Below are 22,111 nucleotides of genomic sequence, written 5' to 3' on the forward strand. Positions count from 1 at the left end.
GAAGACATAAGTAAATTATTCACGTACCGTGACGCCTAGAAGAACGGAAGCATTTCTATCACAAATAATAAGTTATGTTTTATTCTTTATAGATATGTTTCCCGGCATTCCCCATTAAATGGACATATTGAGCATCATGAGGAATAACGGTGACTATCATTTCAATTTCCCTTGAAACAGCTTGTTTCAAGGTATTTGCTTGTTTCTCGCTTCTTCAGAAGCTAGCAATTAAAATTCATTAGTGACTTGGCGAACTATGTTCCCATGTTTCCAAAAACGACGCATTTACATCTTTCAAACAAACCGATCCTAGTGGTACACTGACGGCTTTCAGCAGCGTTTGCTACGATTTACGTAGCCGTCGAGGTAAAACTGTATTACGATCTAAAAAGTCATATCTTTCCAGGCCAGAGCTTCTCGGTTGTCCGGTAGCATTACCCATTTTATTCTTTTAAACTAAAAAATTAGGATGTTATTTTGTTAGCGAGCTCTGGAAGAGTCTTTCTACGCGCTAATACAAGGTACTAAAAGCAATTCTACGTCACTGGTGCTTGCGTTTTGCCTAGCGAGGCTAATGTTCTGCACTATAGGCAAGAGCGCAGTAAGACTTAAATATTTACCCCTTCGGTCGTATCGAAACCCCCCTGAGTACCATGATGGTGTTTGGGAACCTCTGCTATTTCCAGTGAGGGCTCCGCTGTTGCTTCGCGACCCTCTGTGGAGTCCTGCAATTGTTCAGATTCTCTTACATTCTCCACATGCACTTGAAAGCAACAGTCATCTCAAATGTATACTGCCTTAGGCCTATGTTTACCGTGTTACAGAACCGTTTATATAACTACGCCTCTTAACAAACCACAGCGTCTTAGTACGTCGCACGATTGCCACATTCAGGGTGCATGCACTGTACACGGGCTCAAACTTCCTGGCTGCCGGCGGCAGACAGAAAGAACATCAATACACAGAAAACATTTACCTAGACATGACAATAACATACACATTATGTACTAACAACGCCAATACAGTGATACAAAGTTTTACGTAAAATATATGCGAGTACACAAGGAATTTCGTTAAATGCAAATGTTTTGAATTCCACTGCTCAGTGTGCAACGACATATTAACACCGTGCTGGCCACCAACAACGTATCTGTTTACGTAGTTTGGCTACTGTATCGTAATGAAACATTGGAAATTATGATCTGGCCCACAGTCCTTGTCACGGAAAGAGCTTTGTAAGGTTGAACAGCTTTGGTGGAGAACTGCTTGCGATGGCGAAGGAGTGCCGCATGAAATCTTACCAAAAGCGAACAGTAGCCTAGTTTTGGACGTCAAGGACTTGTACTGCGATGCATTTTTATCTGGCCTGTTATTTGCAAAAGAGACAGACCCAAAGCTCTAGCTCCCAACCCCGGTGGTGAGGCATCCACGGGCTGTTTGTGGAGGGTCCGTGACGAAAGCGGCCACTTCACAGGCGCTGGGCGGCAGCAATGCCGACCGCGCTCGGCCCGAACCTACTTACAGAAGCGGCCGTGTTGGCGCACGTGCTGGCGCCCGGGGTCGCCGCGGCGGCCGCTTCGTGTATCTTCTCCTCCGCCTTGCGCTCCTTGAGCGCCTTCAGCAGCTTCCACTTGCTGCCGGGACCTCCCGCCACCGCTGCCGCCGCCCCCGCTGCCGCCACCGCGGCCACCTCCTCCGCGCCGTCAGCCGCTGCTGGAGGCGGCGCCACCGCCGCTGGGGTGGCGGCAGAATCGCCCACCAGCTGCTCGCGGTCTCGGTCGGCCGCCGTCGGCCCCTCGTACTCCTGTACAGAGACAGGGCCACGCTCCGCCTCCCTCATTTCGTCGTACAGCATGTCGTCCTCGTCGGGGCTATCGGGGCCACTCGTCTCCCCCGACGAAGACTCTTCGTCGGAGGATCGGCGCCTCTCATCGGCCGGGACTGTAGCTGCCCCTGTGGGCGGCACCTCCAGTTGGTCCTCTTCTTCGGGTCCCCATAGGTCGGAGGCTCTGACCCTGCGAGGTTGCTCGTCTGCCTCCACGAGGCGCGTCTTGAGCCGCAGCTCCTGCAGGACGAAGGACATCTGCTCCTTGATGTCCTCGCCCGGCTCGAACGATGGTGGCTCCGGCTCGAGAAGCACCTGACATGGCCGCCCGCAGAAAACAGAAATTTCAGTGACGCGCTTAGCCCCTCCTCCACATCCTTCCTGCCAATGTCAGCTTATGCTCATCTGTGTGTGTGTGTGTGTGTGTGTGTGTTTGGTACACGCGTGCGCATGTGTGCGCGTGTGCGTGCAAATTTCTGTGTGTCTGTGTATATTTCTCGTTACTGTGCGCTTCCACAAAGATTAGAGATATTCACAAATTACTGACAGACAGAGAAGACTTACAGTCAAGATATAATTCTGAATCTTAAAATACAGCCGCCTACTTGAAGAAGCGCATTTTAAAAAAAAGAAAAAAACTCATCCCTGTGTAAGAAGCACCAGACATAAGCATAAATTAAAGCGACTGATTGCCAGAAGCACAATATTCTTTTCCCCCAGGTATCCATAGTTTGAGGATTTCATTAGTCGCTTGCATGTCACAGCAAGTAATTGGCAGACTTGCTATGTGGCTGTCTGCTTAATTAGCGTGTTAACACAGTACATGTATGAGAAAACACAGTGGCCGTAATCTGGCAGTGAATTATAGATGGTAGTGAACATCCTAAGTGCCTTAGGATACTACTTGGACTTAAAGGACAGGAGAATAAAACGAAATATAATGATGTACTCACTGAAGATGTTACCAATAGAGGGCGGTGAATGAAACAGTGAATTATTTATTCCCACGTGTTGCCTTCGATGCAACAGAGAACTGAGTGAATAAAGTACTACCAAAACACTAGAATCATTGCTTAGGACAGTGGTATTCGATTCAGAAGATTCTCATGTAAGAAGAAAACAAGAAATGCAGCTTTCAGGGACGTAGAGGATTTTCACTTCAAAGTAATGAGCAAGGTGCATCACCGAGCCGTTTACTAAAGGACAGAAATTTGTTTCTTCGACATGCGAAACATGCCGAAACATGTGTGAATTTCGTATAGTAGGAGGATACAAAGTGTTATCTATTGCACCACAATTTTTTCATTGCAACCAAAACGCCTGGGACAGGTTCCAGTCACAGCAGTTTTTAATGTAAACGTAATCATTTACTGAACGTAGTGAAGGACATTTATAACGACACGCAATGTGTTCAGTATATGTGCAGTACTCTTTTAATGTGTTTGACGAAATGTCGTTTGTAACATAACTTGTTTAAAATATCCAGTGTACATGTGATGGGTTAATAAGTATGTTTTTATTCAGAGATAATATGATATATTGTGAGTTAATATTTTAGATCTCTTGTTTGAAATAAATATAGTTTCATATTTTACTATGGAGGGTTTCTGTCAGCTCGGTGTCTTCACTCTTTGTGTGAGTGACAATGATTGTAGGAAAGAAGGCTGAAGTAATACTCTATCTTTGGTAATGTGGAGTAAATTACCCAGATAATGAGAAACTGGTTGTGCACTATGGCCTAACTAGCTGTAACTTTTGAAAAAGCGATTAAACGGTTCGAAGTTATATCGAATATAAATGTGTTAGGAAGGATTTTATGAAGTTATTTGTGTGGAGTGGATCCTTGTATAGTAGTGACTTGAGGACGATAAACAGCTGAGACGAAAAGAGTACAAGTTTTTGAAATGTGATGCTGCAGATAATTGTTCAAGATTAAATGAGTAGATCGGAGAACTAATAAAGAGATGCTAAACCGATTTGGGGAAAAATTAAATTTAATACACGACTAAAATATGTGATCGGTTCGCAAGCAACTTCCTGAGGCGTCCAGGGAACGCCAGTGTGGTACTGGAGGGGAGTGTGAGAAGTGACGACGGTAAAGGAAGACAAAAGCTTGTCTGCAACAAGCCGGCTCAAAAGGATACATGTTGCAGTAATTACAGAGAGATGAAGAGACTTGCACAATATAGACTAGATTGGAGAGCTGCATCATACTAGGTAGATCGAATAATGAGGAGATACTGAAACGAACTGCGGAGGAAGGAAATTTGTGGTACAACCTGACAAAAGGAAGGGTTTTTTTTGACCGGACATATCCCTATGGACCAAGTTATAGTCATTTAGTATTAAAGGGAAGAATGGGGGTTGGGAGGGGGGGGGGGTGGGAGCGATCGTCACGGAGGACAGGAGCTGATGAGACTCGCATTGACTACACTCGCTCTAAAAGCTGTATCAAACAAGTCTTCGCACGGAACACCACAACATCGACAAGGCCACGTCGACAAACAGTATGTGGGCTGGAAAAGGTGTCGACGGCAGAGAGCGAAGCCTGCAAGGGTGGGAAAATATGCAGAGCTTTACACTCCCCAGGAGGCCAGAAGTGAGAAGTGACGGAGCTGTGAGATGAGAGTACGAGCGGATAGTGAGAAACGTGCGAGAGTGTCTCCTAGAGTGTGGTGACCCTAGCCTGCGAGTGTGCGAGGCGGGCCTGGGGCGGCCGTGTCACCTGCTGGTCGAAGCTGTCGCGCCGGCCGGCGACGCCGGTCTCTACGCGGCGCTCCAGCTCCTCGAGCTTGCGCAGCTCGTAGCAGTACCACTCGTCCTCGCTGTCTATGCTGTCCTCGGTGCTCTGGCGGCGCGACGACACGCGCGACGCGCTGCGCCACGAGTGCGTGCTGCGCACGTCGTCGTCCTGCGCCTGCGGCAGGTCGCGGCCCCAGGGCACCTCGAGGCTCTGCCGCGGCTGCGGAGGGGGGCCCCCTGGCGTCGCGCCCCGCACGCCGGACTGCGAGGGGCTTCCCTCAGCAGAGGGCAACGCCGGCAGCTGCTGGTGGGGTGCTGCCTGCGGCTGCGGCGGCGGCTGCGGCTGCGGCTGCTGTTGCCACTCTGGCTCCGTCCGGGGGGCCGGCTGCGGGGCTGGCTCGTTTCCCTCCTGCATCGCTTTCACTTTCCGCTCCACTTCCGTCTCCTGCTGCTGCTGCTGCTGCTGCTGCTGCTCCTCCAACTCCTCGTCCTCCTCTTCCGAGAATATCTGTCCGACAAACACAACAGACAGACCAATCAAGTTCTGGGAGTGTGCAGTGCGTCTATCGAGGAAATGGCATACAATATCCGATCAGAAGTATCGAGTCAACCGTATATACACTGAGGGAACAAAAGTCACGAGATACCGCCTAGGCCGGCCGAAGTGTCCGTGCGGTTAAAGGCGCTGCAGTCTGGAACCGCAGGACCGCTACGGTCGCAGGTTCGAATCCTGCCTCGGGCATGGATGTTTGTGATGTCCTTAGGTTAGTTAGGTTTAACTAGTTCTAAGTTCTAGGGGACTAATGACCTCAGCAGTTGAGTCCCATAGTGCTCAGAGCCATTTGAACCATTTGATACCGCCTAATATCGTGTCCGACATCATTTTACCGGTGTAGCACAGCAACTCGACGTGGCACGAACTTAATACGTCGTTCGAAGCCTCTGCACAAGTAATGAGCAACGGTGCCTCGGCAGCCGTCCATAATTGCGAAAGTGTTGCCGGAGCTGGATTTTGTGCACGAATTGACATCTCGATTATGTCCCATAATTGTTTGATTGGCTTAATCTTGCCGATCTGGGTGGCCAAACTATTCGCTAAAATTATCCGGAATGTTCCTCAAACACATCGTGAGCTAGTGTGGCCTGTTGACGTGGTGCATTGTTATCCATAAAAATGAAGTCCACGAATATGGACTCCAAGTAGCCGAACATTACTATTTCGGGTCAGTGGTCTATTTAGTTGGACCAGAGGAGCCAGTCAATTCCGTGTACAGACAGACCACCCCATTGTGGAGCCACCACTATCTTGCACGGTGCCTTGTTGACACTTAGGTCCACGGCTTCGTGGGGTCTGAGTCACACTCTAACTCTGCCATCAGCTCTTACCAACTGAAATCGGGGCTCATCTGACTAGGCCACGGTTCTCCAGTCGTCTAGGATCCAACCGATATGCTCACGAGCCCAGGAGAGGTGCTGCAGGCGATATCGTGCAATTAGGAAATGTATTCGCGTCGGTCATCTGCTGCAATAGCGCATTAAAGCAAACTTTCACCGCACCATTCTAACGGATACATTCATCGTATACCTCACATTGATTTCTGGAGTTATTTCCCACAGTATTGCTCGTTTGTTAGCAGAGACCGTGAAAACGCCGCTGCTCTCGATCGTTAAGTGAAGGCCATCGGCCACTACTTTGACCTTGGTGAGAGGTAATACCTGAAGTTTGATATTCTCAGCCCAGTCTTGACACTATTTATCTCGGAATGTTGAATTCCCTAAGAGTTTCGGAAATGAAATGTCCCATGCGTCTGGGTCCAACTTCCGCTCAGCGTTCAGAGTCTGTTACGTCCTGTCGTGCGGCCATAATCACGTCGGAAACCCTTTCACACGAATCAAAATGGTTCAAATGGCTCTGAGCACTATGGGACTCAACTTCTGAGGTCATTAGTCCCCTGGAACTTAGAACTAGTTAAACCTAACTAACCTAAGGACATCACAAACATCCATGCCCGAGGCAGGATTCGAACCTGCGACCGTAGCGGTCTTGCGGTTCCAGACTGCAGCGCCTTTAACCGCACGGCCACTTCGGCCGGCTTCACACGAATCAGCTGAGTACAAACGAGAGCTCCGCCAATGCATTGTCCTCTTTTATCTTGTAGATGGGATGCTGCTGCCATCGATATATGTTAGTATCGCTTTCCCTCTACTTTAGTCACCTCAGTGTAATGCGAAAATGATGGCTGGATGTGAAGAAAGGCGGACCCAGCAGTATGAGAGTAGGGAGGGAGTGTTGTCAGCAGGGAGGCAGCAACAGCAGAGTGGGCTGGTTAGGGGAGCTCAGTGACTTCACACGCGGACGTCATTTGTGTGCCAATGCGTAACAAATCCACCTGTGCCAGATTACCCCGAGCCCCAGGTACCAGATTAAGTGGGGCAGGGTGAGCCATGTTGCAGCTCGATTTCATTCTAGTGACGATCAGAGGTATTCGATATACTTGTTGTCTCCAGTCGCCGTGTAGATACCGGGAGTGTGCCGCGAAGCAGGTACTCAGCGCCGGCCGCGCTTGCGCAGAAAGTGTTGGCCGTTTCTCGTTTAGGACACCGGACGGCAGTTGGTGGAGTTAAACACGGCTGGTCAACAATGTGGGGCTAGCAACTCCACTTCCTTGACGTGGGACAAACTATTGCTTGGACGATTACATGAAACTTCCGGGCCCAAGTCACTCCTGAGTGCGCAGTACGTTTCGTGACAGGTAATCTATGGTCGCTGGTAAGAGGGTGTTCTGGAGTGTTACATGCTGGATTTGTGCAGCCGTAATTGAATTTCGTGGGCACCTGTCTCTGGGAAATATTATGACTGTGTTCACACCAGGATGTTCTTGTAATGCCCCTGGTGGTGCTCTAACATTTATTTCCTCCATGCTAGTTTGCTTACCGAGTAAATTAGAGAATACATTTGATGGCTGGAAAGGAGTTAATTGTTACCAGTATTTCACTGTTTTATGACAATACCTCCAGCAGTCAGTTTCTGAATTCGTGTTATCCTTCACCTACCTTTTAATGCCAATTGTAAGGGAAACTGGTAATATTTTATTGTCTACTTCGTTTCGGCAATTGCACTACACCACAGTATCTATGGTGAGCTGTGATTACCGTTCTGGTAACTTGCTCTATTTTTTCATGTAGTAAGCCGAAAAGGTCGCCTGATTCGTTGTCTGTATTAAGCTGGATCCCAGTAACGGGAGGACGAGCGCGTAGGCTGCAAGCAGCAAGGCGCCAATCCTCTTCTTAGTGCTTAACCGATGTGGTTAATGTATTTCTTACTATCAAATTTTCTCCATGTTAATTACATCAAACGTGTGTGTAAGTATTTCTTAAAATAAACTGAAGGTAATGTTTTTCGGGCCTTAAGTTTTATCTGGTTAATTAAGGTTATGTAAATTATTATTGAATATTGAAAGATTCGCCGGCCGCAGTGTCCGAGTGGTTTTAGGCGCTCCAGTCTGGAACCGCGCGACCGCTACGGTCGCAGGTTCGAATCCTGCCTCGGGCATGGATGTGTATGATGAACTTAGGTTAAGTTAGGTGTAAGTAGTTCTAAGTTCTAGGGGACTGATGACCTCAGAAGTTAAGTCCCATAGTGCTCAGAGCCATTATTGAAAGATTCACTAATGCCCATTTGCGTTAAAACACGCTAGAATTTCTTAATTCTATCTTTTGTTTTAGTTGAAAACTTTTGTTTCAAATTAAGATAAAAGCAGTAACAACTGAGCTAAGTACAGTGGTTCATTTAGTTATTGCTAACGATGAGTTAATTTTATATCAGTGTTACCATTGTACCAAATTTCCTTCTATGAAAAGAAACAGGAGAGAAGAATTAAAACGACTCTGAGAAATAAATGTGTTTCACTTTGACAAAAATATTTCTTTTCTGGGTAGCCAACCCTTGCCACTTCCACATCCACACCTTTGCTATCCAGGAGCAATTCAATTTCAGCTCTTCTACAGCTGCCGTATACAGCTGTGGGTGATGTGACTTGGTTGCAGAAGCGCGAAGGAACAACCGGAGCCGAGCCAACACCAGACAGACCGGCTGTCTCATATGTGACAGGCAAGGCAGGCAGCACAGTGCGTTGAGCCACGTATCTCTGTAGTCACAGCTAACCGACACTCGAGTCTGACGCCAATGGGCAGTGGATGACTGGAAACGAGTGATTCGGACTGGTGAATCATGCTGTGCCCCAAGGGAGGGTTTGGATTTGGTGAATGCTTGTCAACAGTGAAATAGAGATGATGGGGGGCGGGGGGGGGGGGGTTCGTGAATAGGTTACGATTCCCTTACTGCGCTCGAGAAAACGCTAAATGCAGAAGGATGTGAACACGTTTTGCAAAACTGTGTACAGCTTACAGTAGAGTGACAGCGCCGTGACGATGACAATGCACCCTGGCGTAAGGTTGCGTCTGTGAGGTAATGGTTTGTGGACAGTAACACTCCCGAAATGGGTTGGCCTCAACGGAGAGCCGACCTGAGCCCAATGTAACACCTGTGGAAGTCAGAACGTCGACTTGGTTCCACACCCCGGCGTCCAGCACCACTACCTTTCCTGGATTCAGTTCTGAGGCAAGAATGGACTGTCGTTCAGACACCTCGTTGAAAGAGTGTCCAGCACAGTTTAAGCCTTCATAATGGCGATGGGTGCACACACACCATGGTAGTACCCACCAATGTTTCTCGGGGATACTTTTGATCAGATAGTGCACAAGATGATAATATGTCGAATTTTAAATATTAAGGTGTTTGGTGTTCGTGTTAAGCAGGCATGACAACAGACGCCGAAACAATTCAGGGACGCCCTGCTATGATCTAATAGTTTGCTATAGCCCACATGAAAGTGTAACTGGAAGACTCGAGGAACTTATATGTTAATATGGTTTTTACTTGCGACCACAGACCTGTAGTACTTAGAAATTCCGTCATTTGCTGCCTAGACATTTATTAAATATATTTATTCACCATACCGGTTTCAGCCTGTTGTGCCATGCTCAAGTGCTCACTATGAATTGCGTCAGTGCACAATCTTACCTTTCGATAGGATACTGTCCTCGCATCAACTATATTTACATACTCATATGCATAATAAGAAAGCAGTCTTCGTCATCAATATAAAAAGGACGTAGCACTCTGTGTAACAATTCCTATCGGATTAATATCCATACTACACTCTTAATGTCGACTGTGTGTCCACCAGGTGCGACATTTATTAACAAAACTAAAAAAAATGTTTAAGAGGGCAGCGTGACATGATCGTGATAAGAATTGTTACATGAAGTGCTACGTCCTTTAATAGTCAAAGGTTCTTCCTAGTAGCAGAAATTCTGACACCAATCAATCTTAATAAGCAGCCAATTTCACTGCAAACGGTACATTTTTCATTCCTTCCATGGCTGCGAACCAGAATATTTAAATGAGATCATGTTCGCCAACGACTATACTATGTATTATAATGTCCACAATTACAGTTTCCAGGTTTAAGCTATTTTCAACTACAAAATTGTTAAGGCTTTCGTGGCCACTTGTTGACAAACTGCCTATTGGCTTCTGTCTCGGGTTCTTCGGCCGACGTTCATCTAATGATTTTTCTGACGTTTCGCCAGCACGAGTGGCTGGCATTGTCATAGCTTCACCCTCCATTGCCGGTGGTGAACTGGAGCCGAGCTCGCGGCCGCAGACTATATGTACCTGGCGCGCCAACGTCCGAGGGCTTCTCAGCGGTCATTTCCGGTGCGGTTCTCCTCTTGCTACCTGCGACGGTCGTTCGCTGCAGTACGGGAAGCCAGGATCCGTTTACCTTAAGGCTTTCCTCTTTCTTGTTGAAACTGTTCGCGTGTTTTTGGATTTCTACAGCTTCTCTGAACAAGCGCGTGTGATAGTGCTTCTCTACAGCCAGAACTTCCGTGTCGGCGAATTTTATTACGTGGTCGGTCTCATTCAGTGCGTGTTCTGCCACGGCCGATTTCTCCACCTGCCCCAACCTGCAATGTCGCTTATGCTCTTTGATCCTGGTGTTAATGGATCGTCCAGTCATTCCGACATAAACTTTTCCGCATGTGCAAGGTATACGGTATATTCCCGACATTGCAAGTGGGTCTCTTTTCTCCTTCGCCGATCTAAGACACTCTTTGATCTTCCTTGTCGGTTTGAAAATCGTCTTTACGCCGTGTTTGCGCAATATACGGCCGATTCTGTCCGTCACTCTGGGAATGTATGGCAGAAAGGCCGTACCCGACATTTCTTTTTCTGGTTCCTTACTTCGCCGAGTGTTTGGCTCTGTTACACTTCTAATGTAATTTGTGGAGTACCCATTGCTCCTCAGAACAGTTTCCAGGTGTTGCATTTCTCGTTTGAGGTGTTGAGGCTCACATATTCGTCCTGCTCTCGTTACGAGCATACTAATCATGCCTCTTTTCTGGCTCGGGTGGTGGTTTGACAGTTTGTGGAGGTATCGGTCCGTGTGTGTCGGTTTTCGATACACGCTGTGTCCCAGGTTTTCGCCGTCCCTTGTGACCAGCACATCTAGAAATGGCAGTTTCCTGTCCTTTTCTACTTCCATGGTAAATGTTATGTTGGCATGGAGGCTGTTCAAGTGTCTCAGGAATTCACCGAGCTGTTCTTCACCATGGCTCCACACCACGAAAGTATCATCGACGTACCTGTACCACACCTTAGGTTTGCAAGTCGCCGAGTCCAGTGCCTGTGCTTCGAATTGTTCCATGAAGAAGTTGGCCACCACTGGACTGAGAGGACTACCCATGGCGACGCCTTCCAGCTGTTCGTAGAAATCGCCATTCCACGTGAAATAGCTCGTGGTGAGACATGCATGGAAGAGCTTTTTGATGTCTTGCGGGAACATGGAACCGATGCGCTCCAGAGCGTCGCTGAGTGGCACTTTCGTAAATAACGAAACAACATCAAAACTGACCAGGATGTCGTTTGGCGCAAGTTTCAGTTTCTTCAGCTTCTCAATGAAATGTCCTGAGTCCTTAATGTATGTGTCGGTCTTTCCCACGTGTGGCTGTAGCAGAGAGGCCAAGTGTTTCGCCAGTTTATACGTTGGTGAGCCAGGAGCGCTAACGATCGGTCTCAGTGGAACGTTGTTCTTATGGATCTTGGGTAATCCATACAGCCGAGGTGGCAGGGCTTCTGTGTTGCGCAGGTTTCTCTGTATGTCCGCCGGCAGAGAAGACGCCTTGATTAATCGATTCGTATTCCGAGTGATACGCTGCGTCGGATCTGCGCTTAGTTTTCGGTACGTCGTCGGATCTAATAGGTCTCGGATCTTTTGCTCATAATCTTCGGTCTTCATTACGACGGTCGCATTCCCCTTATCGGCAGGCAGTACCAATATACTCTTGTCGGCGTTGAGATTCTTAATGGCTTGTTCCTCTTCTTTCTTCAGGTTGCAAGCTGGTGGTTTTGCTCGGCGCAGTATCCTGGCTGTTTCAGTGCGTATTTCCTCTGCCCTTTCACAAGGAAGGGTCCGAATGGCTGCTTCGGTGTTGGCAATGATGTCCTCCATAGGTATAGTTCTCGGGATGATAGCGAAATTCCCTCCTTTTTGAAGGACTGACACTTCCTCTTCGGTCAATTGTCGTTCAGTGAGGTTGACCACTGTGTGTGACATGTCGGGAATCGCGTTGTCGGTCTGCTTCCGGCATCTTTCAAACTTTTTCTTTTGCCGCTCGGTGCAGCGCTCGAGTTCGTTCTGCATGCTCCTGTGAGTGATGCTGTCGATCTTGTCCCAGTCGTCTCGATGCATTCTGCTACTTAGTTGATAGAAAATGTCCAGAAGTTCCTGATCCGTTCTTGCCAAGTCTCTCCGTGTTGTATGTATTCGCTCACGAAGAAAAGCTCGTTCCATTCTGTCGTAGATACGATGTGCTTGGGCGGCCAGGTACATATAGTCTGCGGCCGCGAGCTCGGCTCCAGTTCACCACCGGCAATGGAGGGTGAAGCTATGACAATGCCAGCCACTCGTGCTGGCGAAACGTCAGAAAAATCATTAGATGAACGTCGGCCGAAGAACCCGAGACAGAAGCCAATAGACAGTTTATTTTCAACTAGTTAGTGGGCTGCAAACATCAGTTTATAACTTAAGTAAAATCTGTGTGAGCCTATATGGCTCATGTTAGCATTCGTCACATACATCACCGGTATATAACAGGTGGAAAAAAATCTCGTGGAATTTAATTATGGTTTCTACACACGTCAGTAACGTACACCATGCTCAGAGATTTTTTCCAACAGTTATATACGGATAGTGTATGTGACAATGCTGACATGAGAGATATTAGCTCATACACGTCTCATTTTTTCCCCTGATGTTGACAGCCGCTGTGTTTTCTTCAACCTAAACATTTGAAAATAAGCTAAAAGTCGAAACTGCTATTTTTGAAATTATGATGATTAGTACAGTCGGTGATGCTCATGATGTGAGGATGTTTATCTTGGCCGTATGTCACTTGTCCTCCAGGCTGTGCTACGGTGGAACTTTTCGTGTGGAGTAATCCAGATGCATCAATAAGATGTTTTTCGGCAGAGTTTCGTGAACCTCTGTGGACATTTATATCAGATTTGGTAGCATGAATACTCTGTGAGTATTCGCCATTAAAAATGTCGCTGAATGTTGTATAGCTAATGAACAAAAGATCATGGACAGCCAAGCAAAGGCTGAGGAATTTGTTTATTTGACCTGGAGTGACTTTTCAAAACATCCACCACGAATGGGTGGGTGGGTTGGGACGGGGAGGGACAGAAGGAGAGATAGGGGGGGGGGGGGGGGCGGAGGAGCGAGATGTCACTGCAGTGAAACGAAAACCATCTTCAGCTCAATTGTGCCATGATGTTTTCTGAAACTGTGCGACTTTGGGGAAGTAAATAAGTGTGCCGGTAACCACAAACCTGCGACTGGCTGTCGTCGGCCATCTTGTTGGCACCCGTGCCGACAGCGTCCTCGGCCCCCGTCTGGTCCTCAGACACGGTGGAGGACTGCCTCTGGCGGTACTTGCCGAGCGCCCGCGAGACGGCAAACTCGCGCGACGCCCCTCCGATGGCCCCTGGCGGCAGGTGGATCTTGTCGGCGGGCGGCGGCGCGCCGTCCTCCGGAGTGGTCGCCGGCTGCGTCGGGGCCGAACTGCGTTTCACGTCGCCCACCGTCGCGAACAGCGACGCCGACTCGGTCAGGTCGATCGGCTTGCTGCTGCTTTTCGGTATCTCCGCCTTGGGTTCCGGCTGCGCAGCCGCCAAGTTGGACTCTTCTATTTTCAACTGCAGCTGCTGCTTCTCGATCTGCTGTTGCTGTTTGTCGATTTGTTGCTGTTGCTTCTCGATCTGCTGCTGTTGCTTCTGCAGTACCTGCTGCTGTTGCTGGAGGGACAGCTGTTCCTGGTCCATAAGTTGCTGTTGCTGTTGTTGAATTAGTATCGCCTGCTCCTGCAGGTACTGCTGATGTTGCTGCTGCTGCTGCTGCTGTTGTTGTTGTTGTTGCTGCTGCTGCTGCTGTTGTTGTTGTTGTTGTTGTTGTTGTTGTTGCTGTTGTCGTTGCACTTTGACGAATACAGGACCGTGTTCTGGCGTCGCAGCATCGGAGAAGACGCTATCCTCGCTGTCGGATACGACGCTGGTTCGTCCGCTCCACTCCGTTTCCGACTGTTCCGGATCTGACAGTGAGTGGACGCCACTGCCGCCCTTACGTTTGGCCTTCTGCAAGATGCCCGAGACCGTAGAAACCAGAGGGTTCTTCTTCTTTTTGCGGGGCAGCGTGCTGACGAACTGTTGTTTGGAGGCGGCGTTTGTGCGACTGGTCGCCTTGCCTCCCATCGCCAGATCTTCGCGGCGCACGCCAGCCGGCAGTGAATGGGAGCGGTGTCGCTTGCTAGACAGGTGCAAGTCTGGCAACCAGCTGCTGACTGAGCTCATGGCAGATTTCAGCTTTCCCCTCTTGCTCGACCGCTCCTCCACTGCGTAGGTTGGATCTTTGATATCGGCTGCTATGGAGATGTAACCAGACTGGGAGACTATCACACTGCTCGGATCGAAGTACTCTTGACCGTCTTGTATGAGGTGGTGGTGCTCGGGAAGGTTCCTATTGCGTAGATCTAGCTCTAAATCTGACCGCTGGCTCCAGGTGTACTCGCGTGGACCACCGTAATCTTCTCGTCTATCCGACATAGCGTCCTGCTGCCGTCTCGGGTCATACTGTGCCATCATATATGCGTGATCCTGCTGTTGCTGGTGCGTCGTCTCGACAGACCTAATCGAACTGGACGTGTGGTCACGTTTCATAGTCATTCCTGCAACACTGATACTCTGTTGTTGATCCAGTGGTGCCCACTGCTGGGCATAGTTACCGCCTTGTATTTGCTGTTGCTGCTGCTGCTGCATCATTACATTATTGTCATAGCGATTGCTTGTGGGATAATAAGAAAGAGCGTCAGTAATATTGCCGGTGGGGAACATAGTCCTGTACATGGCCGTCTTGTAGCCCTCCATATTGGAAACACCCTGGCTGGGAACAGAGCCCGTCGAATGGCCGCGCTGGAGGGACTTTTTGCTAGGATACTGCTGACCGACGGGAGCGGACGTAGTGGGGTATACGCTCGTCGATAGACTCCTGGTGGGTGGCTGCCCTCGTGGCTCGGCCATGTAGCGGTAAGAGCTCGGCGTTTCGTTGTCGGGGTAGTACCGATACACCGGCTGGTGCTGCTGCTGATATTTGCGGTCACTGCTGCTTCCTCGGTCGTTGTAACGGTAATTATTTTGCTGCTGTTGAAGGTCGTCTCGGTAGCTGCGGTAGCCGCCGACTAGATTGTTTTGTTCGTTGTTGTTGCACGGTTCGACGAGGTCGGGGAATCCCCCTACGGTAGGCTTGTAACTAGCCGTACCGCTAGTGTAGACCGAAGTGTAGGCCTGTTGTTGGCGGTTGCTGCCCGCTACGGAGTATATGGCCGGCTGCTCGCTGCGGTACAGGAAGTCGCCGTAGGAACTGGTGTGCGGACGGGGGCTGACGTCGCCCGGCTGAGGGAATGCGTCCGTCTTCCCCAGCATCAGCGCTTCCGCCGCCGTCGCGTACGAGGAAGGCGGGGTCTTGTTGGACGAGCTCTTGGGCGACCCGGGTGACTTTTCGACGCTCGACCAACCGCTCATAGACGACAGCCCCGAATCCGATTTGGCGGTACAAATGTTACTCGTCGCCGACGCTGCCGCAGCCGCTACCATCGCTTGCGCGGCCGACGACGAGGACGAAGACAACTTGAGCACATTTTTTGGAGACATTCGCGGCGACTTCGGGGAGTGCGGCGTCCTCGGACTGAGCCTACCCTGCTGCTGCTGCTGCTGCAGCTCGGAAGAGAGAGAAGTAATTGACGCAGATTTGGGACCCGCGAACGGCGCCGGGCTCCCGGGTGGAGGCGGTCTCGAGGACGCGGCGGAAGATAAGGTGTCTTTGCCGGGCAGAGGGAAGTGGTCTGGCGGCGCTGGCGGTGGCGGGCTCGAAGGCGACGGGCTGGGCGTCGCCGACAGGTCCAGGTCCAGCTGTCCGCGCTGGCCCGACGGCGCCGGCGGCGGAGGGGGCGGCGGCGGCGTCGACCCGCCCACGTAGCCGTCCTGCCGCGTGCGCAGGCTGCCCGCCGGCGACGGCAGCTTGTCGTAGTCGTACCGCGGCGGCGCCACGTCGGAGTAGAGGCGGCGGTGCGGCCGGGGGGAGGCCCGCGGCGAGGGCGCGGACGCGGAGGCGGAGGCGGAGGCGGCGCCGCCGCCGGCCGAGCGCAGCGCGGCCGCCACCTCCGGGTCGGTGGCGCCGCTGTCGGTGGAGAGGCGCGAGCTGGAGCGCGACTTGCCCAGGTCGGACAGGCAGCTCCAGCCGTCCAGGTCGGCGTCCACGTAGATCTGGCGCAGCTGCTGGTCGATGACGCTGGTGTCGCCGGCGGCGGCGGCGGCGGCGGCGGCGGCCTTCTCCTCGGCGAGCGCCGACCCGGCCGGCGTGTCCAGCAGCAGGCGGTCCTGCAGCTCGCGCAGGTCCCGCGAGTCTCTCTGCAGCTTCGACGTCAGCCGGTCCAGCTCCTGCAGCTTCTCCAGCGCGACCTGGTCGATGGCGCTCAGCCGCGCCAGGTCCTGCTCACTCACGCAAGGGGAGTCCCCGCGGTAGTCCTTGTAGTCGAGCGCGCTGTACACCTCCACCTCTTCCTCGGCGTCGCCCACGCTGCTACCTATTGCACAGAAACAAGTACGAATCAGAGTAACGATAGACATTTCCGTACTTTTGTGTAACCGCTCGAAACAAAAATTTTCGGTAATTACATCTGTAGAGCAAAAGGAGTCACCATCTACATCTACACTGTGTAAACGACAACTGTTTCCGACGTACCGCGGTGGTGTAGGTCTAGTCGAAACGAACGCATCGATACCGGCGAATAAATGCTTCTATCGGAACACAAAAAATGCGGATACGTTCCCCTTTATTTAAAAGACTCTGAGTGAAAAGTGGGGTACCAGCTGCCTCATTCTACCTTCCTCGGCACCTTTGGAAATTTTTCCAGAAATTTTGACACGCGAACATATTCGCGCTCTTTGTAAGATGCAACTCGTCCGTCACCCACACAAGCTGCCCCTGACTGTAACTCACTCACAATCAGTAGTCCATCGCTCGTAGTCGTTAATAACCAGCCACTACCAGTTTCCCTTTCTCCCTCACTCATTAGGCCCAACTCACTATCATTATCCTTCTGTGTCCCTCTGTTATTGTCTCCCGTGTCACAATCATAGACCCCTTCGTTCTGTCCTCTTACAGCCTCCTCCCACTGTCGCTGACTCTCTCCTGCTCTCTCTTACTGCTAATATCTCATTCCTTCCTTCCTACAGCTGCCGTCCCTCTTCACTGTCACTCTCTTATTCGTTGTCATTGTCATATATTCTGTCTCTCAGTATCACTGGCTCCCACCAACTTCTACTTTCTCTGTCTTTTTCTGTTTGTACTTCAACCCACCTCCCGGATCTCCTGCTATCACTCTTTTTCTAGTACTGTTCTGTCACTGTCAGCTATGTTCGACTGCCATTGTGTACCTCTTATTTACCCATATTGCCAATGCCTGCTTCGCTCTTTCTATAACACAACTACTGTCTGCTACCGTCGTAGGGTTTGTCGACCTGGAAAAAGCTTTCGACAATGTCAGATTGTGCAACATGTTCGAAATTCTGAGGAAAATGGGGATGAGCTATAGCAGAAGACGAGTAATGTACTAAAGCCGAGAGGGGATAATAAGAGTGGGAGACCGAGAACGAAGTGCTCGGATTAAAAAGGGTGTAAGACAGGGATGTAACCTTTCGCTCATACTATTTAATTTATACGTTGAAGAAGCAATGGTGGAAATAAAAGAAAGGTCCGAGAGGGGAATTAAAATTCAACGTGAAATAATATCAATGATAGGATCCGCTGATGAGATTTCTATCCTCAGTGAAAGTGAAGAAGAATCGTAGGATCTGCTGAATGGAATGAACAGTCGAATGAGTACAGAATATGCATTGAGAGTAAATCGAAGAAAGACGAAAAGTAATAAGGTGCAGCAGAAATGAGAAAAGCGAGAATCTTAACACGAGGGTGGGTGTTCACGAAGTAGACGAAGGTACGCGAGGCAGCAAAATAACCTGTTAGCAAGGACGACATAAAAAGCAGACTATCATCGGCAGAAAGGGAATTCCTGGCCAAGAGATGTCTACCAGTATCAAACATAAGTCTTAATCTGAGGAGGAAATTTCTGAGAATGTACGTTTGGATCACAGTCTTGTATGCTTGTGAAACACAGACTGTGGGAAAATAGGATCAGAAGGCAATCGAAGCATTTGAGATGTGGTACTACAGACGGCTGTTGAAAATTAGGTGGTCTGAAAGGTAAGGAATGAGAAGGTTCTGCTCAGAATCGGAGAGGAAAGGTATTTATGGAAAACGCTAACAAAAAGAAGGGGCAGGATGATAGGACATCTGTTAAGGCATCAGGAAATAAATTTCATGGCACTAGAGGGAACCGTAGAGCGTAAAAACTGTAGAGGAAAACAGAGGTAACTAGGAAGAAAAGAAAGAGAAAAGCCTTCTCGGTAACCGCGGCTGAGTTTTGCTATCCAAAAAACAAATTTTTGGGGTGTTTCTCGATAACGGATAAAGTGTTTTGGGTCTTTTAGACAAATGTCTAGGGAATATAGTGTTAAAATTTGAACAATTTGCTGCGGTTATTTATTATATACATTTCGCGACAAACCGGATTTTACATATAGAAGTAGGGTAACTTTGAACCTCTGAATCTTGGAAATGGATAAAGATATCAAGAAAATTTTCAAGATTCTTTGAGACCGGGATCTTGGAAAAACTTTCAGCCATTCGCTGTGCATAACCGTATGCAACCATCGCCTGGGTATTGATCATCTGGTGACGGCGAAAATATAGTAAAACAGGCCTCTTCTGCGGTTTTCCGCCCATGAACTAATGGCGCCTCCATAAGTGGTGGTGGTGGTGGTTAGTGTTTAACGTCCCGTCGACAACGAGGTCATTAGAGACGGAGCGCAAGCTCGGGTTAGGGAAGGATTGGGAAGGAAATCGGCCGTGCCCTTTCAAAGGAACCATCCCGGCATTTGCCTGAAACGATTTAGGGAAATCACGGAAAACCTAAATCATGATGGCCGGAGACGGGATTGAACCGTCGTCCTCCCGAATGCGAGTCCAGTGTGCTAACCACTGCGCCACCGCGCTCGGTGCCTCCATAAGTCCTATCAAGACCGGCGTAGACAACATAAAATGCTGAAAGAGCCAACTGATTTGCTCCAATTGCCTAAGCAATTTGTATAAAATTCACGCTTTGACCCTGTAATGGAGGATAGTAATACTAAGACGATCCTTCTGTTGGGTATACAAAAGGTCCCTAGCCCAAGGGCTATCGAAAACACTTTTATCACCAATAGAACCAGCATCGGAAAATCCCGTTTTTAGGCGCGGCGTTTTTGGACGTATTAGGTACGCATGCTGTCACATGCTTACCGCTAAGACACTTATGGTTTATCAAGTAGACAGCCTCAAATTGGCCTACAAAAGGTAAGCTACAGCGCATGCGCGCCGCGTGACATTTTGCTAAAATCGCCCTTGCATATTACAAATTCCTTGTTCTCGCATTTACAGAAGGTAAAGTTGACGCTTGCGAAAAATTACCTCAAAATATTTTGAATTTTATCTGTGTAGAATTAACAATTAAGTCATTTTGTTTGGCTGTCGTTCTTAATGAGTAACTACGGTGCTTCTTAGGGGTTAAGCTCAGTCCATACGGGCGGCTGGCGGAAGACATGAATGCTGCTGATTGCAGCATCGTTCCCGAACTGATACAGCCCCTTGGGTTGGAGCCGAGTGAAGGGTCTCAACCAGACTCCGTCGATTCTGTGACGTTCTTGGCTGCAGATTTTTGGAACTGCGTAATAGACTGAGGAACAGTAGCACTCCCCCTTATAGGTCAGACACGCACTACAACCGGCCCGCGACGGGTTTCTTCCGCGGCCGGCGGACGACAAGTGTAAAGTCACTCCTAATCATTTGTCGACTAGGATTGCCTATCTCTTGGTTGTATTTTGTTTTTCTATTATTTTTCTTATTAATATTAGTAAATAGGTCTTGTGCGTATCAGAATACTGCATCTGTTGAAACTGAAGATAATTTATAATGAATTAACTGCAACTAATTGCTTTCGTTGGGGTTCATTTTTCCATGATGACATTCAGGATATCTTATTGCGCACCTTCAGATATCAATATTTATTTACGTGTCGTGAACAGTGTTTCTTTTTTATCAGGTTTGTAAAATTTTGCAACGTAAATGTTTCAGGCAGTTAATATAAAACGTAGTAAGTAAGGATGCAATGTTCATGACGCGTAAATAAATATAAACATCAGTAGGTGGGGTGAAAATAGAATGAATGTTCTCTCAAACACGTATGTTTTGAGGCATAATTTGTTGCCGTGTTGTGCTGGGAAAGGGCTGCCATTCACATCAGTGCGTTACCCCATAAACATTAACATTACGAAAGATATAGTTGTGGCTTTATGCGCAGGGAGCGTTGTGGTCCACGAGCGTAAGTGCGTCAAAGCTCCCCAGTCAGTACGCAGAGACTGAAATGAGACCGCGCGCAAAGTAAAGACATTTTTGACTGTCAAAATGTTATCAGTAAATTGTCGAAGTATTAGTAACGAAGTTCCTAAGCTTACTGTCCTCCAGGGAAATTGTCGCGCTGAAATTACTCTCGGACCCGAGAGCTGGCTGAAACAAGAAGCAGATGGCTCCCAAATATTTAGTAAGCTACTGAATGTATTCCGAAAAGACAGATTAGACGCCACAGAGAATGTTCATTGAAACCGAGAAAAATATTGTGTCTATCGAGGTCGAAATTGACTCTGACTGTGAATTTATATGGACGCTTTTAACGGGTCCAGATGAGCTCAAGTGAATCATCGGATGTTTTACCGGCCACCTGATTTCGCCGCAGCAGTTTTAGAATCATTCAAAGAAAAACAGTGTTCAGTAGCGCAGAAATACCCAGATCATGCAATATTAATTGGAGGCGACTTTAACCTTCCGAGTATAGTAGACTCAGACGTCTATAGAATCATTGTAGGTGGTACGGGCAGGCAGTCTTGTGCAGTATTGTTGAACACGATTCCCGCGAACTGTGTAAATATTTTAGCCTTGTAGTTGCGAAAAGGGCCTCATTATGCTTACTAAAGTTTTAGATCCAAGAAGAAGGCTAGGAGAGAATCTTTGCTAGAAAAATCAGCTAAGCACTTGCTGTCGTGCCAGTTAGGCAATGAATGGACATAATTTATCCCAATAAACTGCCTATTGGTTTCTGTCTCGGGTTCTTCGGCCGACGTTCATTTAATTGCCGGCAATGGAGGGTGAAGGTTTGACAATGCCAGCCACTCGTGCTGGCGAAACGGCAGAAAAATCATTAGATGAACGTCGGCCGAAGAACCCGAGACAGAAGCCAACAGGCAGTTTGTCAACAAGTGGCCACGAAAGCCTTAACAATTTTGTATTATCCCAATAAGATGGACGTAGAGGAATTATGGCAGAGTCTAAACGAATTGTAAATGGCACTCTGTAGTAGTGTAAGTGGATATGGTTTAAAGGGCCTTACAAATAACGACCGACATAAGTTGGCAGAAATCTTTGCGTCTGCAAAAAGATCTGTGCACGACCCGGACAACTACCACCGATCATACCTTACCAAACGATCTGGCCGAGAACCTGAGGAAATTCTGGTCCATTTAAAATCACTAAGCGGGTCGAAGGATTTTATCCTGCCACCCGTGAGCAGGCTGGTGTGACTGTAAAAGGTAGCAAAAGGAAAACTGAAGCTTTAAATGAAATCTTTCACATAGGCGGATAGTGCAAAGATACCGTCGTTTGACTTCGCAAACACCCGCATATGAAGAATATAGTAACAGGCATCCCTGGCGCA

The 22,111-nt window shown here is 48.7% G+C and overlaps 1 protein-coding gene across 1 annotated transcript in view; it reads right to left on the reverse strand.

Annotated features, from left to right (window-relative positions):
• The window catches only part of LOC126199063 (uncharacterized), a 157,090-nt gene that overhangs the window by 108,389 nt on the left and 26,590 nt on the right, over positions 1 to 22,111 (reverse strand). The window contains exons 2-6 of the mRNA XM_049935776.1: positions 15,862 to 16,831; positions 13,941 to 15,810; positions 13,527 to 13,856; positions 4,551 to 5,075; positions 1,523 to 2,140 (exon numbers count right to left, since the gene is read on the reverse strand). Of these exons, the coding sequence (XP_049791733.1) occupies positions 1,523 to 2,140; positions 4,551 to 5,075; positions 13,527 to 13,856; positions 13,941 to 15,810; positions 15,862 to 16,831 (4,313 nt within the window). The remainder of the gene's footprint in view (positions 1 to 1,522; positions 2,141 to 4,550; positions 5,076 to 13,526; positions 13,857 to 13,940; positions 15,811 to 15,861; positions 16,832 to 22,111) is intronic.

This window comes from Schistocerca nitens, chromosome 8, assembly GCF_023898315.1.
Source record: "Schistocerca nitens isolate TAMUIC-IGC-003100 chromosome 8, iqSchNite1.1, whole genome shotgun sequence".
In the NCBI taxonomy this organism is placed as follows: Eukaryota; Metazoa; Arthropoda; class Insecta; order Orthoptera; family Acrididae; genus Schistocerca; species Schistocerca nitens.